This window comes from Grus americana, chromosome 7 (assembly GCF_028858705.1).
Source record: "Grus americana isolate bGruAme1 chromosome 7, bGruAme1.mat, whole genome shotgun sequence".
Lineage (NCBI taxonomy): Eukaryota > Metazoa > Chordata > Aves > Gruiformes > Gruidae > Grus > Grus americana.
The window spans coordinates 20,421,600-20,437,290 of NC_072858.1; the positions used below are offsets into that span (position 1 = coordinate 20,421,600).

At 41.8% G+C, this 15,691-nt stretch overlaps 1 protein-coding gene across 3 annotated transcripts in view; it reads left to right on the forward strand.

The window, feature by feature from the left end:
- VSTM4 (V-set and transmembrane domain containing 4) overlaps positions 1–15,691 on the forward strand; it is a 39,309-nt gene that overhangs the window by 11,525 nt on the left and 12,093 nt on the right. For all 3 annotated transcript variants that reach the window (XM_054832659.1, XM_054832657.1, XM_054832658.1), the window contains exons 3-7: positions 622–690; positions 2,158–2,265; positions 5,863–5,896; positions 10,872–10,984; positions 11,824–11,885. In XM_054832659.1, coding sequence (XP_054688634.1) covers positions 622–690; positions 2,158–2,265; positions 5,863–5,896; positions 10,872–10,984; positions 11,824–11,885 — 386 coding nt within the window. The remainder of the gene's footprint in view (positions 1–621; positions 691–2,157; positions 2,266–5,862; positions 5,897–10,871; positions 10,985–11,823; positions 11,886–15,691) is intronic.

Genomic DNA, 15,691 nt, shown 5'->3' on the forward strand with positions numbered 1-15,691 from the left:
ATAACTGCAAGGGAAAAATAAATTCCCATTCTCTTGAGCAAAGTTGTTAATCTCCTTTCTCAGAAGTAGCCTGTTTTGGGACAGAAACACAAGTTGCAACCCTAGAGGTATGGGTTCTGGGTAACTGAGAATAGAGTCAGAATAAAGCCAGCTACATACAGTAGTAATGGCAGCTTTTTCCCTGGGATACTCAGACCACCCCATAAACCTGTTACAGGCCTTACAAGCACATGGCCACCCTATTCTAAGACTGAGTGTATTCTAAAGTGTGTTTCGATCCTCTTCCTGTACTTCACTGCATTTAACTTTTGATTGAAGACCCACACATTGCATCTTCCCAGAATAAGATGATAACAGGGAGGCAGTCTCACGAGCCATACAGCACTCGTGAGGAGTGCCAAGTCAGATGAGATTTGCTGGAAGACATTTTTATAATGCTGTTTTATAACTAAAGTGTTTCATTGAAAGGTAATCATCCTGTGAGATAAAGCAAGATCTTGGTGCACTGAAGTCTAAGGCAAAACTACACTTACTTCAAGAGGTCCCAACATTTTATGCCACACGTTTTCAGTTCTTGTCATGTCATCTTTGGTTTTTTGTTTGGTTTTTGTTTTTCCTCAGTGATTTCATCAAAATCTTCTGATGATCCCACTTTCAAGAAAAACCATGAAGCTTGGAAGTTTTTTGAAGGTAAAGATGCATCTAACTGCTACTGGTTGTATACAAGATGTTACTTCAGTTCAATGCACTAAAGTGCCCCAAACAGTCCCAATTTTGCTAGTTCCTGTACAAACTCAGATCTTGCCCAAGGAAGCATCCCACAGAGTACAAGGGGTGCTGCAGAAAAGAGAATGGAAGGCTCCACCTTCAGTTTCTCATACGTTTATCATAGTCAATGGGAAAATAACCTATGCCTGACTAACCATGCAATGCAAATAAACCTCCTAGTCCAGGAAGGCGCTGAGTCTGTCTGAAGAGGTACCAAACACTCTGCACTCCCACTAGCCTTAGAAACTGCTCACCAGGCATGCTCTGCTCTGCAAGAGCAGCCTAAAGCTGCCTTGAGTTTCAAGACAATCCATATTTTCTGTGTAGATCAGTGAACAACTGTTCTAGGAGACTGAAATCCAGAATTTGCAGGCAGTTGGGATTCCCACCACCTCCTCCTGCCCCAATCTGGAGCACCAGTGAAGCACCACCATGGCATTTGCAGCTACTCTGCTGCACTGCCTGCTAGGCAGTAGTGCTCACTTGCAGGCTGGCCTTGATTCTGTGGGGAGCCTTGCTGTTTAAACCACAGTTTACAAACTATATTGTTGTACTGTGTAAGGGGAACGAAGCACAGAACTGCAGGTCAGGGGTCTAGTTCCAGCAATGCTATTTTCTCTAAGAACACTTGACCTCTGAGGCTTAGTTTCCTCTCTGTGAAGCAGGAAAGAAGCCAATATACCTCCCTAAGGACATTTCAAGACATTAATGGGTAGAGCATCCTTAAAGTAGTCTATTTAGAGTTTTAGTAAAAGCAGAAATAAGTCATTAAAGATTTCTTCTCCTTCTGAACAAAATACTCCATCTTGATCTGCCATGCTACAATTCCTGTCAGTTCCAGTGGGAATATGTTAAGGCACTTGAATAAAAGCCATAAAGGAAGACTGAGGCAGTAAATTGAAAAAAAAACAGAAAGCAAAAATTCCAAGCTAGTGCCGCCACCAGAAGCAGCAATCACAGACTTTCTTCCTTCTTCCTCAGCTACTCAGCACTCTCCCCAGCACCACTTTTATTTACTTAAACCAGTACAGCTGTTTGAACTGGGAAATAATCCATCTGAAGTCCCACTGGTTTTTGGTTGCCCCACCAAAAAAAAAAAAAAAAAGAAAAAGAAAAAAAAAGATAAAAAACCCTAAACCAGCCCTCTCCTCCCTCCTGAAAGCAAGCCCTCATAACTACACCTATTTGCATTTATGAAGACTTCAACCACATTATAAACTGGGCAGGATACTGTATGAAAGTTTCAGGAGGGTTAAATTACATCTGAACTGTTACCCTAAGTCTTTTGGGCCAGGGTCTATTTAGATGTTGCAGATGTAGTGTTTTTCTGTCCTGTAAGCATGAAGCATACAGCTGCAACACTGACCATCATCTGTGCTTGGCTTTCAGATCTGTACGTGTACGCAGTCTTTGTGTGTTCAATAGGAATCATCAGTGTCCTCCTTTTTACACTTGTCATTCTCTGTCAGTCACTCCTGAACAAGAGGAGATCCACAGGTGAGTGAGATGTCCTTCTTGCTGACTGCAAGGCTCTTACCAAAGAGGGAGAGGGGGAGAAGGAGAATGCAGAAAACGCAGAGGCAAATATCACCTTGATTTTAAAACAAACAAACAAACAAACAAACAAACAAAAATTATTGGTAGGAAAGACCATTTCTGCCATCAAAACTAGAACAAAGGCATTTTGCTCCCTTTGAATAGCTCTTTCACTTTAAATTTTTTTTGACTTTTCAAAACTTTTCAGCTTTGCATAAACTTAAATTGAATGTTGTTGGAACTTATTTCAAAGACCAGGTGCTGTATCATTAAATTGCATTCTGACCAGATCTATCTAACATTTTGCATGAGTGACATTTCTGCAGACAAGTTTAGGGGGGTTTCAAAGCAGTTATCTTCTGTTTTGTTTTCTTCTACCTTCCTGACTAGCTGCCAATATTCTTGGGAAAATGGGGGTTGTTATTAGCATTCTCTTCTTTGAAGTGTTCTTTGAAACTAAAGCATCATTTTGTCATTCAGATGTGCATTTTCATAAAAATCTTTCAAGGTCAAGGATCACCACTTCATTCTTCTCTCAGAGAGGCTAAACCTGCATGAAAGCAGCCCTGTTGTAATCAAAAGTGCTATTTTAGATCTGTGGAGTAGCCGGTGCAGTCTCTATTTTTGTTTACGAATGGGTTATTTGGAGACCTCACACATGTTGTGAGGATGAGATACCAGCATGCTTAGCAGACGCCATGTTAGAGGACAGCATAAGGACCATCTCTGAACAGAGGCTTTCAAAAAGAGTTTGGTTAGTGATTTGTCCCATTAATGACAGGAGAGAATCATGACTTTGCTGCCTCTCCAGCACTACAGACATACCACAAAGGAATGAGTGACTCAGATACACAAGGGAGAAGACATGTAAACCAAAAATAGATATATACAGAAGTCCTTGCCTGACCACAAACACATTTCAGGCTGTGGCTCCATCTTCCTGGTAGTGTGCTTAGCAGAGTAACTCTGATTCTAACTGAACACAACGACTCTGCTTGCCAAGAGGAAGGAGCAAGATCTATGTTATTCTTCCTACCCTGTTAAGTGATGACAAAGGTTTTGTGCCAAGGGAGTACCCACACTTAAGTATGTTGGTCATGGTGAGTCACCCTGAAGCCACAAGCACTAGACACACTGAAGTATCCTGGTTTTTCTTGAGCAGACATTGGGCTATATTTTGCTTCTCTTTTTGTTAATTTATGCTGGTGTAAGCATACAAGCAGCTTGGAGAAAAGGTCTCTGTATATTGAGCCAACACCAGTTAAATATAGAAGTAATATAGAATAAAATATAGAATAAGCATACATAACAGAGAAAAAGTAAATTCTTCTGAGCTGCTAAATCCTTCCTTCCCTACCCTACTATCTGAATAATTGCAGGCTTCACCAAATTTTTATTTAGATTTTTAACATTATCCAGTAAACACTGGCAGCATTAAACTTATGGATTCAATGGAAATATAACAGAATAAAGCTTAGCAGACAGGCATTTGGTATACAACAGATAAGATTTTCAGGCAAGCCTTTCAGCTAAAAGTCCGCTTGATCAGAGTATTTTCCAGAGCCACACTAATTGGCTCAGCAGTCAGTAAAGCACCAGGGAATTAAATTTCTGAAGCAGCAGTGGAAGAAGCGTCAGTGACGGCCACGGTCTCCACCAGTCTCGATTGGCTTTTTCTCCCCACAGCCACTGGGCCATGGCAGCAAGCTACCAGGGAGCCGGCCCCAGGGAGCAGCAGTTCCGTGGGAGGTGCTTTCTCCACTCAGCTGTATGGGCACAGAGCACAAAGAGCCCCCTCCTCCCTCAACACTCTTCTACCCCCTACAGGGACACCTTCCACAAGACACCCACCCTGTCAGCCCACAGCAGTGCTCTCTCATTCAGACTCCTAGAATAAGGCATCTCTCCTAAATAATGTTATCTTACCTCCTGTCCATCCTCAGCACTCTGTACCTGCATCCTGGGCTGGGCCAAGCAGATCCTAGTATTCATGTGAAAAGAGCCTGCAGTGAAATCAAGAAGTCCATACTTTCTTGAGGAAGGGAGAAAAGACAGGGACAGCAAAGCAATCCTCCCTCTGCATCACCCCAGGCCTCCAGGCAGGGTTCAGGCACATCCTTCTTTCACCTTCAGCAAGCTGGTTACAGTATCATCATCCTCAGAGGTCTTTCAAAAGCAGCCTGGCTCTGCTCTTCCCCTTAAGACTAGGTCAGAGGCCCAGGACAACCAAAACTATCTCGTTACCTCACCTTGCTGGGCAAATTTCTATCAGGCCTTCTCACTCACCCCACCCCTGTCACAGGAACACCAACAGCTCCCTCCACTCTCCCAGCACTCCAACTTCCTCCCACAACTCCTCAGCCGTAAGACCACAAGGACCGTAACGTAACGTAACGTAACGTAACGTAACGTAACCTGCCCCGCCCCACCAGTGTATATGAGCATCCCCTTACTCCCAAAGGCTCAGGTCTGCTGTTCTCCTGTACATCTAAAAAAGGCCAGACAGATAGATGGAAGCACTGCCTTGGCTGGCTTAGACACAGCCCCTGCGTTAGTCCCAGCTCCCAGTGCTCTCAGCTCCCCTTTTGTTAGGACTAAAATGCACCCCCCCCCTAAGAGCTGTGGAGCTTCCTTAGAATAGGAGAATTTAGGTAAGACCAGATATGGAAACTTCCCTGTAGAGAGGGGCATAATCATGTAAGTGCACTGTGGTCTGATTTTCATGGTCTTTTAAAGAACGGAGAACATGAAGGGAGGGGTGTGTCTAGGTTGTATTCAACTTCATGTCATGGCCCAGGGATGCACCCTCTTTTCCTTCTGAGAAATAAGTTGGCAGTAGGTTGACCAGAAGAGCCAGAGCCTCCGCTCCTGCCTGCATGTCTCCACACTCAGCACGCGGCACAGCTTGGGCAGAGCACAGAAGCCACTAAGCCACAAAAAAGCATCTTAATAGCCCTGGCTCCTAAAAGGCTGCGGGGGGGGAGCTGTCCTTGCTCAGGACTACCGATTCAAGGGAATACGAAGTGGAAGGATTTATACAGCTCACACACACAGCTGTCAGAGACGGGATAGTGGCTGGACAGGACCTCTGATCCGATCCCAGGAGGCCATCCCTTTATGCCCGAGGCCACAATCTAGCTTACATTAGGAACAGCAGTGGCTCCTGTGGGTGAATGGTTTATTTCAGGCTTCTGGAAATAGAGGCACCACAAGGGAAATAAAAGTCTTCAAAGTAAAATTACTGGCCTGCTGTGCTTTTCCTTAGCAAGCTGTCTTTTGGCTGGCCTGACCACTGGAATGTGTGTTGCCCAGCACTTCCACAGCAGATTTTTGGTGTTGTTTGATACATTCCCCTCTCTGAAGCCTAGCTATGTCTTTGAGTCAGACTACATTTTAATGCACAATATATTGTATGGTGACAATTAGCAGCTCTCTCAGTGTAACAACCTGGCAAGTCCACAGTCTCAGCGACACAGGTCTGTCTGCAGTGCCCATTTGTAACTCATAAACTGTGTTGGTGTGAAGCCACATTTTTTCTCTTTTTTTTTTCTTTAACAGTGAAGCATTACCTGGTGAAATGCCCCCAGAACAGGTAGGAGATTACACTTCTCTTTACTATAACCTAAGGCACCAGTTCTATTTTTGATTTGTTATGTATGCTGAAGAAGATGAGTAATGTTTTCCAAAATGCCTACAGGAGGATAAAGAGTCCAGGGTCCATGACTCATGAATGTGCCTGCAAGCCAACATCTGCTGCGCCTGATAAGGGAGATCTACCTGGGCTATCTAGCTGTAGGTCTTGCAGGTGCTTCAGTGACAAGCCTCTCCTTGAGGCTCCGAATTGCTTTTTGGAGGAGCCTGCTTTCATGCTGTGTTGCTTTGTAGGGTTTCCCAACACCTCACCAGATGGTGATGACTTAAGCCATCCATGTACATAGAACAAATCACAATGTTACCCAGTGATTCCTGCACCCAGGAACAGGGAATGGGGCTCAAAAACAGATTTTCAAGGCCCACAGTCTATTCCCAGCTGAAGACTCCAAGTGATGGGAAAAATTCTACTTTTGCTGCAGTCATTAATCACTGTCCCTTTAAATACTGACTCCAAAAGTTTTTGATTGTGTGGTGCTATAAAACTGATTCCATCGTATGATTTTCTTGAGATATAAACTCTGCTGGAACTGCAGTAAAAAAAAAAAGATGACAGAAGTATTTTACAAACAAAAAAGATTGAAGCGGGATGCCTCGTAATAATACAGTACAGCTGTTTCCCAGTTTTCAGTGACATAAAACATGTGTTTCTAGCCTTGTAGTTTAAATCCAGTATCACTTGGTATCACAGATACTATTTCTCATAGTATCTAAAAAGATATGCCAAGTATAGCATACCCTAGATCCTCAAATAGTGTAATTTTCAGTGCGTTCTCATTGGATTATCACTGTATTCAATCTAACTGACACTCAGATATAAGTGAAGTCGCAAAAAAGCAACAGAGAGTTCAGGAGAGACCAGTATGAACTGAAACTTTCATGTTATTCATGGAAGGATCTTTGTTCTGTGACCCCTGACCAGCCATTGCACCACACCAAAAATTTACAGAGACAGCTCAGCATTTTTTATTTTTCCCTGGATGTTTTCTTCTTCCCCTTCTTTATTAGCTGCTGGGACAAAGTTGGAATTACAAAAACAAAAAAGGAAGGGGGAGGGGGAGGAAATCAAAGCAGACTGGTAGAGAACATAAGAAGAGGAGAAAAATGAGACCTGACTGAAAAGATGATGGAAAAAATGGAGCGTGGCAGTCAGATAAAAAGACTCGTACTACAGAATCTGCCTCTCTGGGACTAGATGATGTGGGAGCGATATTACTGTAAACACTAAACTTAGGAGGCTGAATAGCAGGGGGTAAACAAGACAACATGATTTCTTCACTGTAAAGTGGAATCTCCAGAAGTGAGAGAAATGTATGACTCTACATGGACAAAAATACGGTTTCATGTATTTCAGTGTGACAAGATACGCTAATGAAAGCCCCGATCCCAAAAATGCATGTCTAAAGTGCATTGACTTCGGGGCTTTAAAAGTAAATAGCTATGAAAGTGTTACCAGTATCATCATTTTTGTTAGGTTTCACACTTGGTAGTATTTATTTTCCAGCCTTTGCTCAAAACACAAACTATTAATTCCTTTGAACTCATTTCTCTCCACCTGCGCATTCCTTTTCTTGGAACTTAATTCAACACATTTAGACCCAAAACACAGTGTCTAAATATCCATTAGGCCAAACAGATGAACTAATTTGAATGAGATTCCTGCCAGTCAAAATGACTACGCTGTGCAAAATTCAGCTTTGATTAGAGAGGCTCAGCTCCAGCTCCCTTAGTGATATTTCAAACTCAGAGCAGAATCCAGTTTCAAAATTACATTAATAGTCCAGTGTCTAAGAAGTGCCTGTACTCCCATTGCAGTAATACCTAAGCATCTTAAAATATTTCATGTCTTCACATCATAATGGTGTTTTTACTTAATTGGAATCTGAAGCACAAAGGGCTAAGTGATTTGCCCCAGGTCTCACAAAATGGCCGTGGTAGAAAAGAAAATTGAATCCAGATTTCCTGAGAAGAACAAAGCAAATGTTTAGGTTTTGGTTTGCTACTTGACCAATAACAAATTATGGAAAAAAGTTAACCAAAACCCATTTCTTTCCCACATTCTAAAAATAAATACCTAAATAAAAAGTGCAGTTATTTTGGGTTTTCCAAACCACCTAATTCCATTTCCTGGGGTTTTCTTTTCTTTAAATATCCTCTTTATTATTATCTTCCTTGTTGTTAAATAATTTTGTCCATTTTCAGATCCAGAAACCCCCAGGAGGTGTAGCTTTGAAAATAGGAAATTTTTTTTTCTGTCTTTTATATTTGTTTTGGCCTCATCTCTCCAGTCCTTCAGTGACTGCTCTTCAGGAGACAAAGAATTTGAGGTGAAAAAAGAGGTCACCTCAGAAAGAAAGCTGTCCATCTCGACACCTTTGTTCCACAGTGCCACTCTAACATCGTAGGAGCAAACTCTGCCAGACTGAACCAGAACCAAGTACCCGGTCCATCCCGGGCACCTTTTCACACAGCTTCCCTGTTCGGAAAATATCAAAGCAGCTCCCAGTTCACTCAAGTGAATTTTTGTCATCCCCCTGCAGACCTTTGATAAGGGGAAATAGCTGACTTAGATGACAACAGGAAAAGTCCCACATCCGTGATTCTAATAAGGACAGAAAAGCCAAAATTGTAGTAGTTTGCCAGCTCTTGGGACAGCCATGACCTCCAGGGAAACTGCTGTCCTGGCGCCATGACTTTTAGACACCTTCCACAGGTTTTCCCCCCAAACTCCTGTATTTTTCTTGCTCCCTAAAAACTCATTAGATCCTTCAAGAAATGCACAATGTGACGCTGTTGAAATAGAAGCCAGGAGGCTGGAGGAGGAGCTGGAGATAAAAAACTAACTTTCCTTTGAGACATAGAACAAGACAAGCTCACAAAGAGGCAGTGTTTTGGAGCCAAGGAGTCTTTTCTGAGCCTCCTTGTTTGGTTTGAGGAGCTCAGTTCTAAGACAGCAAGTACAGTTATTGTATCTCCCAGAATTAGTTAACCCTGTATGGCCCTAGCATTTAAAAGAAAAGCTTAAGCCACAAATACATTTATCTGTAGCTTCACTTTTTCAGTGGCAAAGCAGGAATAATATCTAATGCAATGAATTGACACTAAGTCTTTTCATATCTTGTGCTTAAAGTAGCTATATCAGAATAATACTATCTTTAAGCTATGCATCTGCCTTAATGACCTTGGATTATTAAACCAAAATACATTAAAAAAAATAATTCTCATCCCCTTTTTGGTATTCTTTGTTCTTTGCAGTTTGCTGTGTTTGGGCAGGACAGTTTCACTTCCTGCTGCTTTTAAAACTTTTCACATTAAAATCATATAGACACAAATGGTTATTGTAGGATAGGTTCACAATAGTGCAGGCAGACTTTGAAATTATTTTAATGCAACCCTCAGTTTACATAATTGATGGGATCTATTTATAAATCATGAAAATATTTTACCTTTCCAACACTTTAAAAAAAGTCTGGCAGCAAACTTATATTTTGGACTGAGTACATGGAACAGAACTCAGGAAAATCAGCAAACCAGAGTCTTTTTGTAATCTATGCAAGTGTAAATCCAGAGTGATTTTACCAGTGGTAGTGACATTCACTTGGATTTACAGCTGCATAAAATGATAATGTCTGTTATTTTGTTATTCTTGTGTGGGCAATAGCTGAGACATCTTAACTTTCATTAAGACTTTGGCCTACTTTGAATATTTTATTCTATTAATATAAAGAGACTGTTTTATTATGCAAAAGAACTTGGAGAGGAACAGCAAGTTGGGACAAATGATTTAAAATTCAGTGAAATCAGTGTTGTCAGCTATGACTATGGAGACCCTGGTTGGATCCCACTGTGTCATGTAACTCACCAGCACAGAACAGAAAGGTCCCCACAACCACGTCACGTTAACCTTTCCCAGGGTAAGCCCATGGTCGGATGCATCTGAGCAACAGCCACTTACCAAGTCATCATAACTAACTGCTATACGCTCTCCTCCCACCCCAGCCATAAGTTAAGATTTCTTTCATTACCAGTTAAGCCAATACAATTGTATTTCACGTTAGCTGCAAGCTAGGAGCACCTGCACAGTTAGTTACCACAGCTCAGCTGCAACCTGACTGCGTATCCAAGCCCTAAATATTCAAAGCAGGATTTATGACCTCAGGCTTTGGGAGATACTAAGGGTAAACCTCCCAGACTTAGAGGATGTTAAACTGTAATAGTTCAAACACAGAAGCTTTCTTGGACAGGAGTCTGTTTACAATATACCTTGTACTCTTCCCTCATACCTACTAGTGCTTTTTCAGCACAGAGGTACTGGAGAATGCCTGAGTTTAGAGATCAGGGCACAGTTTCTCCATTTTATGTGCACTGAACACACTGACCTCATTTAAGAAGATAGCTTTTTCAAATGTGGGGTTGTGAGCTGTCTGAAGACATGCTGCATGCCCTCCTGGCCTGCTGGCCCCTCAGCCAGTCTTAGCCCGGAAACTGCATTGAAGATTTTGCTTTGCCGTGCACTTTCCGTGTGAGCTTATGCAAGGCACCTAACCTGTCTGTGCCTCTTGCCCTCGAGGACAGATGGGTACGAGCTCATCGTGGGTGCAGCAGTGGGGTCATACATGTTTTTAAGGAATAGATGCTATGAAATGAGTCTTGTTTAAACCTGACGCTTTGCATTTTCTGTGCCAGGACAGATCAGACTCCTGAGTCTCTCAGCCAGGCTTTATGGTTGAAAAAAATGCAAGAGCCGGAGCATTTCCAACCCCTGAAAGGGTTTTTCAGTATATCCCCAGCTCAAAATCCAAGTTGTTGGGCAGGGATACTCGCAAGTGGAAGGTGATGTGTTTGCATGAACTCACTGGGACAAACTCTCCCTCCATTGCTTTCACTTTTCTCTCATATATCTCTCTGCTTTGCAGCTCCGGGGAGACTGTTACCAGTGTGACAAGCATGTCCCCTTTACAGACCAAGAAAGTAAAGAAAAAGAAAGAGAAAGAGAAACTGGAGCAGCCACCAGCTATCCCAGCAAAAGGTATGAAAACAGAGATGCAGCGGTATTTCAAATCGCGAGCACAACCGTAGAGGGACAGCAGAGCGTGGTATGTCAGGACTCCTACACCCTGCCACTGACTCTGCTTGTGAGGTGCCCTGTGCTTGCTCCCATCGGTGGGGGAAGAAATGGCCCACACCTGCTGCTGGGACCAGGCTCCCACCTCCCTGCAGCCTTAGCTGTTGAAAAGCTAGTCACTAAGTCCAAGCAAGAGGTCTCAGCTCCCACTAATCAGAGGAGAGAGAGTAACCTCTGTAGCAATATTCACCCTGCTCAAAGAGAAGATTAAAGTTAGGCAAGATGAAATTTCATGTTGGGGATAGACTGAGGGAAGCCAGCACATTGCACTCTTAAAATTGCAGGTGCACTTGAGAAGTCAAACAAGCTGAGCAGATAAAGATCAACCTCTTGGGGACTTCACTTCCAAAGAGTATTTGTGATTGCCTCTGGTGTCAGTCTCACAGACTGTTGGGCATACTTTCTGAGCACTACTGCCAGTGCTGAGCCACTGGGAGAGAGGAGGGAAAGGATCTGAAGGTTTACAGTGGGTTAGATCACAAGTGATCAGTTCTCAAGGTGTATATTTGTTCCGGCTTCTGCACACAAACCGCATGTTTTGCATATGAGATTCTTTAATCTTATGGATTTTTCTAATTCCTAAGCCCTATGCTTACCTGAAATACAGTTAAACTCTGGTATGAGTACATGTATTTGCTCCTAATCTGCTATTAATCTGTAATTTATGAATTGCTAATGCATATACTAAAAATGACAGTGAATGATGATAATATGAAATGATCCCTTAATATTTATTTCCATAGCTCCAATAGCCAATAATTTTCCTAAGCCCAAACTCTTGAAACCTCAAAGAAAATTGATCCTGGTAAGTAATTTTCTATGACATTATTTTCTCCATATTCTTCTCTTGCAATACAATTGCTGTAATGTTGCCAGAACTCTAGGTTCAGAAACTATAAATTGGCTTTGAAATCATACAAGTCCTTCCTTTTTTATTTTTTTTTTTAAGTAATACTTTTTCAAGTGATAAATTATCTTGGCTCTTTTCATTTTGAGCATTAGATTACACTGGCTTATGTTTTCCAGCTTTCTAGCAGTGATCGTGTGTACAAATTTAGCCTGTTCTAAAATGAAACCTGCTATTGATTCTCACATGCTTCTGGCAGCTGGTGCTTTGGAAAAAATACCAGTTACTGACAGAATCACAACCATACTGGTCACACTGCTTTTGAGAGTTTTCACATCTGAAATGGGGAGTCTGATTCTGCCCTACAGATTGATTAAGAGATGTTTCTCTGCTTTAGTAACAAAGCAGTACCTGGACAAGACATCCAGAGGTAATAGAGACAGAGTTTTATACCAACTAACTTCAGCTGCCTATATAAAGAGAGTGGTCTGCTAGGCTCCTTACAGAGTCAATAGAAAGAGAGACGAATTACAGTCGGAGCCTGATTCTCCTACTAATTCAGACTAGATGCTCTGAATTGCCATTTGGGGATCCTTTCTCCCTTCTCTGGCAATAGAAAGAGCCCAGAGTGACTAACTCCGTAACTTAGGTGAAGGTGGGTGCCTAAAGTTAGGCCATGTGAATAACCCAAACGTCTCTGTGATGGTTTCACTTTCAGATGAGGGTTAAAATTGGGAACCTTCCCACCAGTTGCCAGTGTATAACCTCTGCCCTTTTAAGCATGGTCAGGGTACAACCCAGGATACCTGGGCATAATGCCAGGTGGCTTCAGAACAGCTCAGCTAAATTCTTCGGCGATATTGCTGCTTAGGTATGGAACTCACCTCTCCTCTGCTGGTCCTGCAGAGATTGCACCTTGGCCAGGGTCTACTCATACAGGTCAGGTTTCAGTAGAGGAAGAGGGAGAGTTTTAAAAGTCCACCAAAAAACCCTTATATCCATGTAGGTAATTGTGTCAGGCCAAAGCTATGCTAAGAGGACAAAGACCCAGGTAAGAGCACTTGATGTCAGGGGATGACAGCCACCCTTTGCTGTGCACACTCTGCATCAATCACTGCGCCCAGGCACACAGCTACATCAGAAATCAGTTGGTCTTCAGCCCTCCTAGGAAAAGCTCTTATCAGTTAAAGCACTCAGACTCTTCCTGCAGGTCAATAAAGCACATCAACACATGCTGAACTTGAGGTAAATCTGTTTCCAGATGCTTTTTCTTTCTGGAATAAATCCAAGGATATTGGCCACAAATAGCTGTTGGCTCTTCCCTTCCTGCTATGCAACCCCAGTCAAGGTTCAAACTCTTTGGAGGTGAGAAGGAATAAAGGCTTTTCAAACAACAAAATCAGCTTTGTCTTCCCTAGCGTGACTGAGGATCCACATGCTGCGTGCAGCCAGCAGACTCAGTTTTAATTCCTTGCTGTTAGACTCGAGTCTGGCAGCTGTTTCCATACATTGCTCTTTTCCCTTTCATATTTCACCTCAGAGTGCACCTGGAGAGACATCGCAGCTGCAGAAAACACATAATCTATGGACGTGAGTTAATTTTAAGTCAAAAAGTAATCCAACAAATATTATCCAAAGGATTTTCAAGATGCAAACGCACCTAGCAATACCTTCAAGTGCAAAGTAAACTAAGCCCAAGTCAATCTATAAGGCATGTTCTGAAGCTGGGCAGGAGACTCCCCAGAGCTGTTTCCCGTTTCTGTTTCTCTTGCCTGCCTTTACAACACAGTTGGTTATACCCCTGTGTTTCAGTATTCTCAGAAAAAAGAAAAAAAAAATCTTTTTCTTCTGCTTTTAAATGATTTTTCAGTGAGGAACTTAAACTAAGTGAAATAAAAGAAGTTTCAACAAAGATACAAACTAGTAATAATTACAGAGAGAAAAACATATAAAGTTCATCTAAATGAAAAATTTTATTGATTTTCAGCAAACTTGCCTCCCTATTTTTTTAATTCTCAAAAATTTCTCAGATTTTGAATTTTCAGTCTGCTTTGGGGCAAAAAAATACTATTGTCATCCTGCCAAATCTCTGCAGGATAAAAGAATTTTTTCTTTCCAACTGTAATTATTGCACAGCTGGTGTCTGCACTGGGTCTTTTTTCACTGATGGCACACAGTTAAGGGGTGATCGTCACTGCCAAGACAGACTCAAATTGCTGAGTTTCTGGACTTCTGCAGCTTCCTTTTGCAACCCAAGAAAGGCACCATACCAGGGCACCAGGAGAATATTCTAGAAAACCTAAGCAAACAAGCTAGAGTATAAGGGAACATTACAAAATAAAATTCCAGTGTTTTGGGAATTTTTTTGTAATAACCTAAATACCAGCAAAATTATTTCCAGAGGACATGTGCTTCTGGTTTCTTGAAAGATGTTTATAATAAGCTAGAGAATTTCTTTTGTTGTTAACGTGCTAGAGTGGGTTGCAGTATAATTTTACAAGAATACAATAACCTGGATAAAATATGGACATAATCTCAATGAAAATTAAAAAAAAAAGAGAGAGAAAGCCTAATATCATGTTCAATTGCACAGCCTTGAGTAAAGCCTTTTAAAAACTCTGCTTAAGTCATATTGCTTTTGCTTTAGCCAGAATAACAATTCTATGCTCCCCTTGTTGCAAAAATATTCCCCATCAGTGTCATTCTCTATTAGCATCAATGAGAAATGTGTACAGATCAAAGGAAATAGAGATGCTGAAATGCAAAAAGGGATGGCTTTTATAGCATGCAAGAAGCACAGAGAGTCATTAGGAAGAAGAAAATTCTAGGGGCCCACAAATTCTGCTCTCTAAGGGCTGTTCTGCTATAGCCTTAAGTACTTAGCCCTTCGAGTTAGTAAAGATAAATCTTATACTTCCTCAACCAAATTTTCTGGTAAGCCTTTCATTGCCTCCTAGAGATTAGTTGTCATAGCCCAAGAGTGTGAGTTGCAGAACATCAGCTAAATGAAAAGGTTTCAGTGTCTTTTCATGAAGGTTTGCACCACCAAGCCTAGGAGCTCCTGTGTGATTCACTGGAGTCAACGGAAAGGACATGACTTCAGGTTAGACCAAATCCTGCAATCTTTACTTATGCAAAATTTTTGTTGACGCCATCATTTTCACACTAATTTTTAAGAGGAGGAATATCTGCACAGATAAGACAGGCTAGCGGGAATTTTCCTGATTCTGCCACTGACTTATGTGGCCTTTGCAAAGTCATATCATCATCCCACTTTGAAATCAGGTAAATATATCCTGTATTACAAATGATCCCTTTGGGCTTAGTTCTTCCAACATGTTGTACATGTAAAGTACGCGGTACATAAGAGTTGGCTTCTGCTGTTCCTACACTGACTAAGCTCTTTAATAACCTCTTTACTGGAGTGCATCTGGCTTCTCTGGTTCCCCACCACAGAACAGGTATTGGTCCTGCGTGATTTCTGAAGCAGAATGACCATAGCTGAGCTATTTAAGAGAAGCATCCTTCTACCTACAGCTCATACAGCATAGACAGCATTGTTTATCCCAGCATGGATTGGATCATCAGTGGCCTGGTGCCACACAATAGCTGAGATTTTCTTTTGATGATGACGATAATCATGTACAAGCTACTTGAGAAACAGGAAGGGCTTATAGTTATAGAAGACTGGGGGAAATTTCTGGAAGTCATTTTGTTAACTTTGAGTGAAAGCATAATCTTTTGCACTTATTCTGCCTGCCTGC